Consider the following 15801-nt stretch of genomic DNA (forward strand, 5'->3'; position numbering starts at 1 on the left):
AAAGGGTGAGAACTGGGTAGATCTATATACAATTATAGATTTTTGCTAAGCAACCAATAAGGTCTGAAAAGAAAAGTCTTAAAACACCATATCAATTTTCTTTCCCTTTGGTATCATTCCTGTACCCAGCAGGTCTTGGAATTGTCTTTTGAGCTCAGGAGGCTCACTACCAATACAAACAATTACAAATAGAAATACTATTAAATACCAGTGTTCTTACCGAGTCAGTCTCCAAGCACAAGTATATTCTAACAGCTGATTCACACTGAACTGTCTTTGGTCATCCTCGTACTGTAGAAGAGAAGTATATAATGAGGTATAATATTATGACAGGAAGAATGTACATTAGACAGATTTGCTTGGTATTTTCCAAAGTCCTATTGTTCCAAGTTCGTGTTGTTTCAGGAACTCCTTCCTTACGGTATACATTGGTTTTTCAGGAGATTTTATTTGGTAGCTCTCTGATATTACACCAGCCTGTACTGAACAATTCTGTGAATTCGCCTTGACACATTCTGCTGAACAAACCTGTTTCTCTTCAGATGTACTCTCTCCTCCAGCCCCACAGATATTTTTCCCTCTGATGTACACATAGGCAGCTCAGCCCATGCCAGACTTGTATTGCCAGTGTATCAGGCCACCACCATGTCCTGAAAAACCTGACCTTTCTTTGACTTGTGATTGAGCCCAGATCCCTGTAACACACAGAGGAAAGTTACTGAAAAGCTTGTGACAAGCATGACCCCAAATTCACTGGTCTTGGATTACAAAGGAATAATAGTTGTGAACAAATATAACTTTGGGAGGGGTGAGAGAGAGAAGAATCATATAAGAAAACAGAAACAGCTTAGAGGCATCTAGTGGTGGAAAGCTCAATATGGATAAATTCACATAAATTCTGCTTTAGATTGCTATGTAAACATTTAGTAATAGTACCATTTAAATAGCATGATCTAAGCTAGATATTTTACAGATGTGCTGCAAAGAAGTTCCATCTGGAGTGTTACTATCTGTTTTATCACATAGTAGCAATAAGTTGAAGATGAATTAAACATATGAAGAAGGGGGTGAAGGTAAGAAAAACATTCTCATGTATTAAACCTCAAATGTACATGCTTGGACCTAAGCTCTAAGCTGCGCTTTGTCTTGGTATTTGATCATATGCAAACACTTGTGTTGCTGATCTCAGTGTAGTAATGTGAAAGAGTTAAATTTTTACAGGGGAGAAGACAGGGTAAGTATCTGGGGGTTAGGGAACAGGATGCATCTGGGAATAGACAGTCTCTCAGCTGATTTCAAAATCTGCCTCTGAACCTCACAGAAACGTTCCTACAAATATGATTGCAAGACATGCACAAATAGCTTATGTGTACCATCTTCCTGAGTGCAGCACTAATGGCACTGTGCAGGGCTCTGACCTAGTAACTGCACTTCTTGCTCACTACTCAAAACTGTCTTTTGCCCTTACCTACACAGAGGTTTGGAGGCTCTTATCTCTAATAGCTATTAGGCCACTTAAATGCATGTTAGAGGACTGGTGTAACATCCTGGGCCTTGAGAATACTCCGTAGTGCTACCTTCCTATTCCAGGAAAGAAGTTAACTCCAAATACTCAATTGTTGCATTCTCTAATGTGATTTGTATTTGCTACTTCTACACAGAACAATAGGCAATCATATGCATCTTGACTCTCAGGAAATGATACTCCATTTTTTAAAAAAAGTCTTGTTATTCTACAGATGAGTAGTGTACATATTCAGCAAAATCTACTCTGCATTTTTATAATGTCACTGCATGCTTATCTGTCACACTATCACCTTTGGAGATCTTACAAAAAGCACAGCACATCTGAACTGAGTGATCGACGAGGCTGGAGATACTGATCAAGACTGAGAAATAACAAACTTCCTCCTTGCTCTCATACATTGCAAAGACTAGAGGACAGGGAGGGATAAGCTTGGAAAAAATATAACACAGACTGAACAGAGGGAGCCCTGAAGCTCAGAGAGAAAGCAGATACATGATTGATTTGAGCCAAAAGCTTTAGGAGATCTAATGGTCTGTGGCAAAAAGATGAGTGTAATGAAATTATTTAGTACCTAAATACAGAATCACAGAATCACAGAATTTCTAGGTTGGAAGAGACCTCAAGATCATCGAGTCCAACCTCTGACCTAATGCTAGCAGTCCCCACTAAACCATATCCCTAAGCTCTACATCTAAACGTCTTTTGGAGACTTCCAGGGATGGTGACTCCACCACTTCCCTGGGCAGCCTGTTCCAATGTCTAACAACCCTTTCAGTAAAGAAGTTCTTCCTAACATCCAACCTAAAACTCCCCTGGTGCAACTTAAGCCCATTCCCCCTCGTCCTGTCACCAGGCACGTGGGAGAACAGACCAACCCCCACCTCGCTACAGCCTCCTTTAAGGTATCTGTAGAGAGCAATAAGGTCGCCCCTGAGCCTCCTGAGCCTCCTTTTCTCCAAGAATACATATGGAAGATTATTATATAGAAGGCTGTCAAGTTATGAATATGCTTCTGTGATATTAGTTAAATTAAAATGTTAATAGAGATTTCTATAAAGTAACATATTCCGAAGTTCAACATTCTGAAGGATCCTGCAGATCACAGGTCAAATTCTCCCCAAGAGTAAGCACAGATTAACTAACGAAATTAAACAGTAGTTGCAGATATACATAAGATGGATCAGGAAAGCTTTATTGCATCTTAAAAGTCTCAACGTTTATGCCTTTAAAGAAAACACATTACCTTCCCATATTTTTATATGAATTCTAAGGGAGGAAAATTTATTTATTTTTAAATTGCCTTTAAACCTGTGACATTCAAATACATTTTACAACCACCAGAGCTGCAAGCTCCAGAGAAAAACAACAATAACAACAGAATTGAATTTGTGAGCTCTGCGTAGACTACCTCAGGTTCTGGAGTTTAGTGTGGAAGAGCAGGTCTTCACACATCCAGAGAAATCTACGAGGTTGGGTCCAGAGCAAAAGGAAATACTGTAGCCTGCAGTGCACCATAGGACGTGTCTACTCTGTTGGGTTTTATCTTGTCCTGACAGATCTGCTGGTGGTGCCCCAGCAGAACACAAGCAGAACACCTTCTGATATGAGTGCTCTGTCACAGGCATGCCCTGGAGCTGGAGGAAAACTTCTGGTCTATGACTTATGCCAGCTCAAGAGCTGTTCACGTTCTTTGCTATTATTAGTAGCCTGAAGTAACTTCATGGCCTGAAGTTTTCACAGCTGTGTCAGTTATCATAAAGGAGTGATCAATAATTCACTTGAACACATCTTAAGATGTCACCCTTTCTTGTTAAACCCTATTGTGCATTATTAATTACAGTTCCACAAATCCGTTGCAACAATAAATATTTTCTAATGGCCTGAACACTGCTAGTTTGTCTTCCAAGCTTGTTACCTGCCTGAAATAATGCTTGAAAGACTATTTTTTTTTGTTTGCTCATGATCATTCTATGTGGTAATTGTAACTATTTCCAAATGTGAAATGTCAGGAGCTGCTCAGTCTCTACTCCAGACCTCCACAATGCATTGCTGTATATTAATCCTCATTTAGACCTGTCAAACTTCAACAGAGATGAAAAAGACTTTGAACATATTAATAGGACATGAAGCATTTTACAGTAGCACAATTTCAAGGGATACTTAAACACAAGGAAATGGCTCCATTCTATCTGAGGTTGTACATTGTCCGTCTAAAAAGATGCAAACATGTAGATAATGGAAAAAATCCTACTTGTGATGAAGCACTGACTTCACTTTTCTCAGCTTATGCTTTGACTGTTCACACAACTCATTACATCTGGTAAAACATTAACACCAGTAACACTGGTATATATGAAAATAAATATATTTTTGAACTTTCAGGAAGTATCATGTGCTGGCTGTTTTTAGCCTATCAATTCCTTTCTGGAAACAAGTGAGACTTTTGTTAGAAATCTGTAAACGTTCTTTGCTGACTCTTTCCTGGAAAGATTTATGCTTTACATGGACAATAAGGATCTGGGGACAGCTCTGAAGAAATGAGTCTCTTAAATAGGCAGAGCACTCTCTGGAAATGGTATCTAGATAAATTTTTCTGCTTCTATGCTATCCCACTGTACTTCCTAAACATCCCCCAGACACCAGGAAGTTAACATTTGTGACCCACTGCAACTTATGGAGGTCCTGCTTAAGGGTTGTCTCTTAGAGACCAGCTAGGATAAAATACTGAATAGGAGAGATATGGAGTGAAAACAAATCTAGCACTCATTATTCAGAGTATTGTAACCCATGGATACTGGACCATCATTTGACAAGAGAACATTGGATTTTCTCCACATTCATTTTAATTCACAAGATTTCAACATGTGGAAAATAAATCTACAAGGTGCAGAATTTCCCACTGCTGTCAAGAAAAGCTCTTTGTTTATGTGGAATAAAATTGGGCTTCAATATGTTTCTATAATATCAATAATATAACCTTATGCTTTATAAGCTCTATTTGAAAGTTGAGTAGGAATCTGGCATCTTGAAGATGCGTGTCTTAAATGAGGTTTTTTTGAGTGTTAATACTGTAAATCTCATGACTGTAAAACAAGCAAACAAATATAAACTAAAGGTCATCCTTTGGATGAAAAGCCTGTGATTCCAAGTAATGCCCAAGGACAAATTTCTTGCTTTTGACTGCTCAGTTCAAGACAATTTACTTTTTCTTAATACATCATAACACGGAAAGTCAGCTCCGCATAAAATGAAAGCAAGCAAATATTCACCTTAAAAATGCTTTTCAGCTGAATTTATAAAAGAATTTCAAATGGTTACTGGCCAAAGTTTATAAATTTTCTAGCTTAAAAATAAATTGCACATTGCTTATAAGCATCCACTTATATTGGTTATTAAGATTAATAGTGAAATAATACCTATTTGCATATACAGACATATATTTTTAAATACGCATCCTGATTTCAACAGCGTAACATCAGCAACAATTATTATGAAGGCAGTCTCCAGATGGTGTTGGTATAGTGTTTTGCTTTCTTAGCACACAAGCAAGATTTTAAGTCTCAGAAGAGAACCCTGTATGTATCATCATGCTCAAAAGCAAATAATTTCATTTGCTCCCCCTTGTTGTTGTTTTGTTTGTTTGGTTGGTTGTTTGGTTGGTTTTTTTTTTGCTTTTAATTGAAGACAGAGTATCTTGTAGAGACCCAGTCATTGGCTCACAAGTTTGAAGGGATTGCTGGTGAGTTGTCCGAGGCTCCCTCTTTTCAGTATGTTAGTGTAAAAAATACCTTCAGCACATGCTGTATGCATATAAGTGGCAAAATGACCATGTATCAAACTTCTAATTTATGTCACTTAATTCTCACACAGAAAACACTGGAAACTCGTAGCTGCCCAGCAGAAGGGCCTGTAATATAATATTCCATTTAACAGAGGTGATGACCTAAAAGATGTAAATGACCTTTCAACCATTACATACACTTAGGCATATCCATAATTGTATTTAATCACTATTACTTCACTCTTCTCAAGCCCATCTTTCTTTCTGCTATACAGAAAAAAGTTTTCCCATCTCTTAACACAGGATGCATTGTCATATGTTTTAAACCAAAAAGGACTATAACCACCATCTAAGCTCATTGTCTGGTTAATCTAGACAATGAAAATTACACAGTGATTCCTGCCTTGATCTCAACAACAGTCAAATGACAGCAAGGTATCACAGATAATTTCCCAAGACAATGCTCATTCCAAAGATCTCTAGATGTTATTTTTGCTGCTGCAATATGGGGATAAGGTGAAAATGAACATGAGAGAGACGCTTGCTCACTCCCTTCTGAAGACATCAATTCACTCACTCACTCTAGACTGAGAGCAAGTATTTGGAAATTCATTGATCTGAATTATTTTTGAAGAAGTGACCTAGTGATGAAAACTTCTGTGCTTACTCATATTACTTTATTTTGAACAATGCTACACCAAGAAGAATCAAGGTTTTCTTAAGAACACATAAATGAATAATATTAGCAGTGAAGTGTCAATAAATTAAGTCATAGCTGTACCAGTTAGCATGGGATTATTCTGCTTTTATCTGTAGAATAGTTGAGATGTTAAACAGAAAAAAAAAAAAAAAAGTTTGGCCTTACTATATTCCTCTCTTAGTGCTTCATATAATAATGTTATATTGAACTTGATGTTACTTATGGTAACACAGCAGAAATGAAATGAACACCCCTATTCTTTTTTGTCAGAAATGTGTCACCTGACCCATATTTTGACAGACCTAGTTTGATAGCATACCTATACAAAGGCATCTGTGAAGAGCATCAACACACTGCCAGTGAACACTGCCCAGAACATCAAAGTTTATGCCCTACTGAAAACTTTGTGTTAGAGGTAATTCAAGGTGGTCCACTGGGAATAAAGCTCACATTTATTACCATAGGTCAAGGTTATTAAAGCTCAGTAATCTGTTGGAAAGGTTGCTTAATATCAAATAATCTGAATAGAAATGTATCTGATTTTAAGCTGATGAAAAAATATTTTCTCTAAGGATGTATGCATGTGTATAGACACACACACATGTTCTAAGGCATCTCACACATGCACAAACACACTGAGATTCTGGCTTTTATCAGCCTGCCTTGGTTTTCAGTGATAGTGACGAAAATACAGATATGATTCATTTTAGACAATACTTTGAGTGGTTTTCGCCTAGTCATATTTATATAGAGACAGTCCAATAAAAACCACCATCACTACCAACAAACACTTCATTGACAAACTGAAATCATTATCAACATTAAAGTCTAATAAAAATGATTATTTCTATACAGGTGGCCTTTCATCTTTTTCAGTTGCGTGTTCTCTACAGTGACATACTAGATATAAGCACAGGAGCAAAGCAGAGAGATTTCCCTGTACGTTTTAACTAGAGTTCAGCAATAATATATGCATACTCAGGAAAGCAAATAATCTCTTTGATTATTACTGCAGGTTGCTACATAAAAGGGTTGGTGGAATTTTATTCCTTCAGACATGCTGAAAGAAAGTGGAGGAAGAAAAGACATACCGTTCGAGCCAAACTTTGTTTCAAATTTGTGGTGATGTGTAGCCGAAGTTGAATGCAGGTGGTTGACTTGCGAAGACTCTCATGGCTGCCCAAAGTACAATTACTACAATTTGGGGAGAAAAAAACAAATGATTATCTCTACATATCATTTCCCATTTTATTCTACCTCTCTCCTTCTCTTAAAAGCACTTGTGGAATAAATTATCAGTGCAAAGCAAACCGAATAATATAAAAACTGAGCTTGGTATCTACATCTGTGCAAACTGATGGGGTCTGGTCCTGGGTTGATTTCTTGTGAAACGACTTAAGAATCATCTCTTGATTGTAACTTTGACCGTTAAGTTCTGTAACAGAACAGCAATGAAACAGAGAAACAAACTGTATGTGCTCCCAAATCTTGAGACTGTCAATGTATTCTTCAATGCCAAATTAGTGCAAGTACACCAAGCATGGATGCATCACTGTAGGATGACTTGCAGCATTTGATACCCATTCTGAAAATCAAATATTAACCATAAGATTGAAAATCATATACATTAAGACAGCTGCCCCTTGATTCTCAAAGAAATCAAAGTTTTCATCCTGTGTAACTCACTTAAAGATGGTAAAAGAACCTGTGAGTCAGTCTTCCACTGCCTCAAATCACATGCCAGCCAAGGTCAGACATAGACCTCTACTCTATCAGCTGGAGTGGTTCCTACAAACTACTCTGCTGGTCAAGGATGCACTAGCTTCCCATGGCAGGGGAGTTCCTTATTCTTATCTGCCTCTTCAGAGCAGCTTCTAACCCACTTATAACTGAGAAGTTGCCAAGAGTGATAATACAGCTTTAGTTTACCACTCAAAATTTCTTGGATCAAAAATCATTTCAAACTTTACCTTCCTTTTCTTGTTTTAATCATGTGGAATAATGCAAAAATAATTTCAGTGTTAAGGGAAACATATTTTTACATTAAGAAAAAAAAAATCCTTTGGAATTAATGGCTGTGAAAAATGATACTGATTTTTGCAAAGGCAAGTTCATCTCCAAAACAAGCTAACTCTAGTGCATGTTCAATTAGATTCATGTTGCTTCTTTCAAGTCTCCAGACACAAGAGTGCCAAAAGGGATGTTCCATATTTATACAGTCTTATAGTTGTTTCATAACTCTCTGGGCCATGAAGGAAAGAAAGAGGATTCTTTTCAAGTGCTGTGGAAAACTCAGAATTCAGATGTAAACTGTATTTAGGCAGGAAGAAACCAAATGAGGTTTAATACATGTAAGAGCAAGTGTAGAGTCCTACACCTAGGAAGGAACAACTGGACATATCAGTACAGGCTGGGGGACGACCTGCTGGAGAGGAGATCTGCAGAGAAGGACCTGGGGGTCCTGGTGGATGACAGGTTGACCATGAGCCAGCACTGTGCCCTTGTGGCCAAGAGGGCCAATGGGATCCTGGCATGCGTGTCCAGCAGGTCAAGGGAGGTGATCCTCTCCCTCTACTCTGCCCTGGTCAGGCCTCACCTGGAGTACTGTGTCCAGTTCTGGGCTCCCCAGTACAAAAAAGACAGGGATCTCCTGGAAAGAGCCCAGTGGAGAGCCACAAAGATGATACGGGGCCTGGAGCATCTTCCTTATGAGGAAAGGCTGAGAGACCTGGGTCTCTTCAGCCTGCAGAAAAGAAGACTGAGAGGGGATCTCATCAGTGTGTATAAATACCTGAAGTGTGGGAGACTGAGGGATTTGGCCAACCTCTTTTCAGTGGTTTGTGGGGACAGGACAAGGGATAATGGCCACAAGATAAAGCATGGGAAGTTCCGCACCAACATGAGAAAGAACTTCTTCACAGTGAGGGTGACGGAGCACTGGAGCAGGCTGCCCAGGGAGGTTGTGGAGTCTCCTTCTCTGGAGATATTCAAGGCCCGTCTGGATGCCTACCAGGGCAGCCTGCTCTAAGAAACCTGCTTTGGCAGGGGGGTTGGACCCAATGATCCCTCAAGGTTCCTTCGAACCCCTACAATTCTGTGATTCTGTGATTTCTTTCCAACTAAAGAGGTCTTTTGATGGAGTGTCTGAATGTCATGATTTTGGCTGGTATAAAGTTAATTTTCTTTACAGGGGCTTCTATGTTGCTGTGTTTTGGATTTATGATGAAAAGAATGGGGGGGGGGGGTAACACACTGATGTTTTAGTTGTTGTAGAGCAGGGCTCACACAGAGCCAAGGACTTTTCTGTGTCTCCTGCTGCCCTGCCAACAGGGAGACTGGGGGTGCACCAGAGGCTGGCAGGTGACCAGGCTGACCGAAGGGACATCCCATACTATACAATGACATGCTCAGCAAGAAAAGCCAGGGTAAAGAATGAAGAATGTTCAGAGTAATGGCATTTGTCTTCCTCGTGAAATGTTCCAATTGATGAGCCCTGCTTTCCTGGAAATGGCTGCCTGCCCATGGAAAGCAATGGCTTTTGCGTTACCCAGTAAGCCACCTTTATCTCTACCCGTGAGTTTTTGCACTTTTACCTTTCTGATGCTCTCCCCCATCCCACCTGGGAAGAGCAAATGAATGGCTGTGTGGGGCTCAGCTGCCTGCTGGGGTTAAACCACAATGCTGAATAAAATTGTCTGGATTTACTTCCCCAAAACTACCCCTGGCCCTGTGAATGACTTAGAGGCAGGACTTGCATCTCGCACAGCAGCAGAAGTCCCGAGCAAAAATGAATAGTTAAATTTAAATAAATATGCTGTACATAATTGCCACTCAGTACAATTACAGGAAATTCATGTATCTCATAAATGTTCTGCACCTACCCTATGCCATAGGTAAGTAAAATACATACTTCCCATTAGAGATCACAAAGGGTATAAGTGTAAATGTGGGATTTTTTTAAAACAGATATTAAAAGTTACGGAGGAAAAACCCATTTCCATCCTACAGGACAAATATCTAGAAGCAAGATTATTTGATTGTACTTCCATACATTTGCAAAATTGCTTGTTAAGGACAAAGTCCTTAACATAAGTGAGAGACAGTTAACATCAACACAATCAAATAGTTGTAACTGTTGGAAAGTGTCTCACCAATATGCCTCAACCCTTCTCAATTTCCTTTACAAGCATAAGCCCAAGTGACCAATTCACATTTTCTGGGACTACACCAACATAAAGATTCTTTTTTGTTGCTCCTCAGCTCACATTTGTGTTGTGTCTACCCAATTTGCTTTTTTTTTGGCAACTTCTTTCATTCCTAATTTCATCAAATCAAGTCTAACAATAAACTGACTGAAATAATGAATTTTCCTGTGATATTTACATCCTTTAGAACTGCCTCACACCAAAAACTTTTACCCTTATTTACCTATTATTTCTGATCTTTCCCACTTTGACCTACCTTAGGACATAGACACACATCTGTGAGACTTTACTCACTTTTTCCCCAATTCCTCCAGCATGTTTATTCCCCCTGTACTGCCTACTTTACCGAAGTCAATGCTAGGAATTGGAATAGCTATATCAATTTACACTAACAGAACATTCCTTTGTGGTCATAATTTTATACCACAGATGTACAAAAAACATCTTTTACCAGTGTAATTATTCCACATCATCATGCTTCCAGGCAAAAATAGCTACATCAACTGAGGTTTAATTTTGTGGCTATAATTATACTTACGGTAGTGGCTTGCATTAGCTCTGCTGTATCAGGCAGATACTATACATCACCAAATCCTTTATTGACATAGCAGTGTTGCCTGAAACACTGTAGTCAGAGGTACTGACTGTACAGTTGATTTCATGACTGGGTTTTATTTGCACAAATGCAAAATTTTTTTTTTTATAAATATTGTGACACAGCAGACTAGACAAAATGAATGAATGCCACCATAAAATGATGTGGAACCTGTCCTAGACAAAGAGTGAACTACAAGAAATAGATGAGCAGCTTTGTCATGAATTGACAGATGACCTTCTAGCCATACCCAGGCTGAAACACACTACACAGCTTGGACTTTTGCAGACTACTGTTCTATCTGTACTATTGATATAAAAGTAATATAGCCAACTTTGGAGAATAGCATCGTTAATAGTAACTGGTTTACAGTGCTCTGAGCTCTGTAAAGAAAACAAAACAAAACAAAAAGTACATTATTAGCAGCTTTACCCCTATTTTTGCTGAAATACTATGTGGAAAATACAGCTTTGATGAAAGCTCCATGGCAAAAGGCAAAGTGATTGTCTTTAAGAGACAAGGTAATTAATTGGTCAAAGTGATTTGCCTATGGTCCCACAACATATCAGAAGCAGAGAAGGGGAATATCCCTCACTCCCGTGATTCCCTCACTGATAGTTGATTTTGCCTCTCCCCAGCAATGTTCTCTGATGTGCTATAAGCTCCAAATCCTAATGCAGATCCATCAGACTCTTTTTCTTAAGAAAAAAAAAAAAAAGACTTAGCTGAGCAGCATCTCTGAATGAGAAACTTAATCTGCAGCGACAAGAGAAAATAAACTTCATTTTTTACAAAGAACATATTCACCCAAAAGGTGCTGGCTTCTAATGATTCCAATCTGCATGAATATAACTCAGCCCACTCTATAATTAATAGCTTAAACTTCACTTTGAGTGAAAACCAATTCTTATTTAGGTCTCAATTCTCAGAGAATATAATTAGCGAGGCAAAAAAAAATGTCATCAATAAGGTTACAGGCAAGCATGTGAGTTTAAATGATAAGCATTTAGATTTTTCTATTCCATACTCCTGCTCACTATGTTAGCTGAACTGCAAAGCAGTAAGGTAACTATGAAAATCACAGAGTGTGGATAGAGTGTAGATGGAATTAAAAATGCGTATGAAATGATATTTTTAAAAAATCTGATACCTTCCAAAAAATAATTAGAAATAAAGCTTACAGCTATCCTTGGACAATATTCCTTTGCTGGGTCTGCATTGCAGCTCTCTCTTTACTAACAACAGTCAGATCAATAAACAAAACAAAACAAAAACAAAAATTGAAATATATTTGTTCTTTGTTTTACTAGGCACTTCAGGATGCTCTGAGGTTCTAGTCTGAAGCTGTAAAGGTAAAAAAAAAAAAAAAAAAAAAAAAAAATTGATTCTTTGCTGTCACATGGCAAGATATGTCTTTGGCTTGCTGCTGGCATTGACGACTTGGTAGTTATTTGACCCTAGCTGCTTAACCCCAATATAATTTATTTTTATATGATTTAAAGGCAGAAGTAGAAGTCTTGGATGAAGGGATGACAAGGGGAGGATTTTCAGAAACAGCAGGTACGTCGCCCACCAAAAAATCAAAGATGATTATAAACAGGACAAGTGTAAGGGAGTGGAGACCACACACACAGCTAGGAAATCCAGAGAAGAAAGGTAGAATTAATCTATACTTATGATATGATACTTATGAAAATCAGAAACTTCTGGAAATAGTGGTAAAAATTGATGAGAAAGATTTTCACTCCTCTCTTCTTTTAAGGACAATGATTCTTTTAAAAGTCTCCAGATGCATTTAGACTGAACATGGAGAAAAGGAACTGCAGGAAATGAGTTGGAGAAGATATTAACATATTCTTTACAGTGACGGGGTAGGGAGAAGATGGTAATGGCTACTGATAGCACTCTATCAACACTGTAAGAAAAACCTGTAGGAAAGGGAAGTGTAGGGAAAAAAAAGAAAGCCTGCAGGTTGAGGCAAAGCCAGGATTTCTGATCAGTAAATAAAATGACCTTAAAGACCAGAAACCAATGAGGTTCCAAATCAGAATTTCACAAATTGCTTTTTAAGTTATGGACTGAACTGCAGCCTATACGCAGGTTTCTGACTTTTTAAAAATGTGGCTGTTTGAAATCTGAACTCACACCTTGTGTGAGTCAGATCACATGTGAATTCAAGGATATCACCATAATAAGGAAATAATGGATGATGAAATCTTGCAGTGCTGAGCATAATAGTCACTAGCACACAAGTATTTGCTCCTCAATTCACTGAAAACTAAATGGATTTTGGAAATCATCAGGCCTTTCAGGTGCTTTTGCAGAAGGCACATTGAGGTGATCATAGGTGATCATTAATACAGTCAATTATAATAGTAAATGAAAGTTTTTGACAGATCTTCACTTGTGTGGTTCACTAAACCACTATTCTGAGAACAATTCACCATGTCACTGTTTTGGTTTCATTTTTTTAATTTTTTTTTCTGGATTATGATAAAGCAGGAGCAGCACAGTATTAGTTCCCTTTGCTGTCTCATAACTTGGGGAACTTCTACTGGAATTAATTTCTGACTGATTTCCAAGTACTCTGCTAGGGAAGAACTCTACAAAACTATATCAAATTTCTCTGTTAGCAACATAGTGAGGAAAGCAATTTGCACTAAGATAGCCCAAACATAAGAAAAAATTCACCCTGAGGCAACTCCGCAGGCTGTGTTAAGCTACCCAAGGGATGAGTTTGGTCTGGGGTTTCAAATTTCAGACACAGAACTCTGATGAGGAAGCAGGAGAAAGGGAGCTGAAAATGCAGCACAGAGTAGAATTACAAACTGCTGAGGCCAGAAGTGCAACTCAATCCTTTCTGCACAGCAGTGAAAGAGCAAAGCAAAGAAGCTGAGGACATTATTGACCTTGTTTCATTGCTAATGAGACATGCAGAGATTCTGCAAATGCAGGAATTTAAGTAATCCACTATAGACGAGTTCTGTTCAACAGTGAAAATAACCCTATTTAGAACATACTGTACACTGTACTGAAATGCACTGAGCTCACCCTCAACACAGACTCATTATTTCCATTTTCTTTGGCAATTAGTATGAAATCAGAAGAGACTTGGGAAAAAAAAAAAAAAAAAAAAAAAAAAAAACAGCAGCCCTGGCACTAGCCTTCTTACATAATCAGATCTATGTACAGATCTATGTACAACCTCTCTGCTCAGTGGTTCCAGTGGTGCAGTGCTTCAGACAGCTCTCTGTATACTGTATATCTGAGAGCTTAAGGAGTGGACTCAAATGTTAAAGTCTCCACCTTCAGTTACAAATTATAATTGACCATAAACATCTTGACCTCTGCACCTGTGTAAGGGCAGAAGTATTCAAGCTATTCAACGACAAAGCTAATTTGCACAGTGTGACACAACTTGCTCTGACAACTACATTACTTTCATTACTGAAGCTGGCTTGCTTTAGGCTAGTTCAGGTAATCTTTACACTATACTGAAAATAAGGTTGCTTCTAAAAGTTTCCCTTTCAATTACAGACATACAGTATTTTAACACTATGTTATGTCTCTAACATATGAGCTGTGACTCCTGCAATAACAGCTTAACATGTTACCACAGAGAATTGCCAGCTTCTCCCCCTCTGCTAAAGTCACCGTTCCTTTAGCAGAAGCTGACATCAAGAGCCTGTGCTTCAAAACAAAACCTGCTCACTTTACACAGAATCACAGAATTTCTAGGTTGGAACACACCTCAAGATCATCAAGTCCAACCTCTGACCTAACACTAACAAGTCCTCCACTAAACCATATCCCTAAGCTCTACATCTAAACGTCTTTTAAAGACCCCCAGGGATGGTGACTCCACCACTTCCCTGGGCAGCCTGTTCCAATGCCTAACAACCCTTTCGGTAAAGAAGTTCTTCCTAAGATCCAACCTAAAACTCCCCTGGTGCAACTTAAGCCCATTCCCCCTTGTCCTGTCACCAGGCACGTGGGAGAATAGACCAACCCCCACCTCGCTACAGCCTCCTTTAAGGTACCTATAGAGAGCGATAAGGTCACCCCTGAGCCTCCTCTTCTCCAGGCTGACATCTGAATTCAAGATGCCAGTGGGTGAGAAAAAACTAGCTGAGTCCAGTAGTGTTTTCAACCACCAGAGTAGTTTACTTGAATGAATATTAATCAAAGCATTTACTTCCTAACTTGTAGACTATATACATTCAGAAAGACCTGTTTGTGTGTATAATATGCTTTTCCTTCAACTTTCAGTCAGTACAAAAGTTTAGCTTCATTTCCTTCACTACTGCTGCAACTGGGTATAAAGAAAAATTACCTGCTAAGCAGCTGTGTTTCATACTGTTTCTCATCTCTTTGCTGTTTTTTCCCTTTGAAGACATGAATACTCTCCTGTGAGACACTGGAATTTAGCAGCATCCTTTTAAAACAGATGAGAAAGACCAGAAGACAAAGGAATGGAACAAAATATTCAAGGCTTGATGAAGCTCATGTAAAGAAGCCAAGATTTGCATCCTTGCTCTGGACCACACAATAATCTTTGTAGAACATAATGCAAGTGCCATGTGATCCAGGAGTTAAAGAAACAATATGCTCGGTGTTTGGAACATAATGCTCTTACTTTCACCATGGTTCTGGTTACATTGCACATAAGCAGAGGTTGTTACTTGCACAGCTTATATTATGGAATACATAATCAATACCACCTATTAATGAGATACATACTTTTGTAAGAATTCATCAGACCCACAAACACTTAGAAGACATTCTTCTTGGACTGGGTATTGATTTGTGCAACAGAGGATCTCCGCAATTAAGTTGTGAGTAATACAGCCAGCTGTAAATAAAGATAGGAAGAAAAATAGTAGCTTGCTAGAGAATTCCAGGTTATATTCTTGAGAAAAATACGAGAATTTCTTTGTAATTGTTCACTACTGCTGCAGACTAGCTCCATCAAGAGGAATTAGAACAAGCCAC

The 15801-nt window shown here is 38.6% G+C and overlaps 1 protein-coding gene across 1 annotated transcript in view; it reads right to left on the reverse strand.

Annotated features, from left to right (window-relative positions):
• Positions 1 to 15801, reverse strand: part of PIK3C2G (phosphatidylinositol-4-phosphate 3-kinase catalytic subunit type 2 gamma) — a gene marked incomplete at both ends in the record, with an annotated part of 213796 nt that overhangs the window by 183910 nt on the left and 14085 nt on the right. Inside the window, 3 exons of the mRNA XM_084302863.1 lie at positions 221 to 291; positions 7101 to 7203; positions 15550 to 15661. Of these exons, the coding sequence (XP_084158989.1) occupies positions 221 to 291; positions 7101 to 7203; positions 15550 to 15661 (286 nt within the window). The remainder of the gene's footprint in view (positions 1 to 220; positions 292 to 7100; positions 7204 to 15549; positions 15662 to 15801) is intronic.

Source organism: Netta rufina (assembly GCF_964035555.1).
Source record: "Netta rufina genome assembly, chromosome: 1".
NCBI lineage: Eukaryota > Metazoa > Chordata > Aves > Anseriformes > Anatidae > Netta > Netta rufina.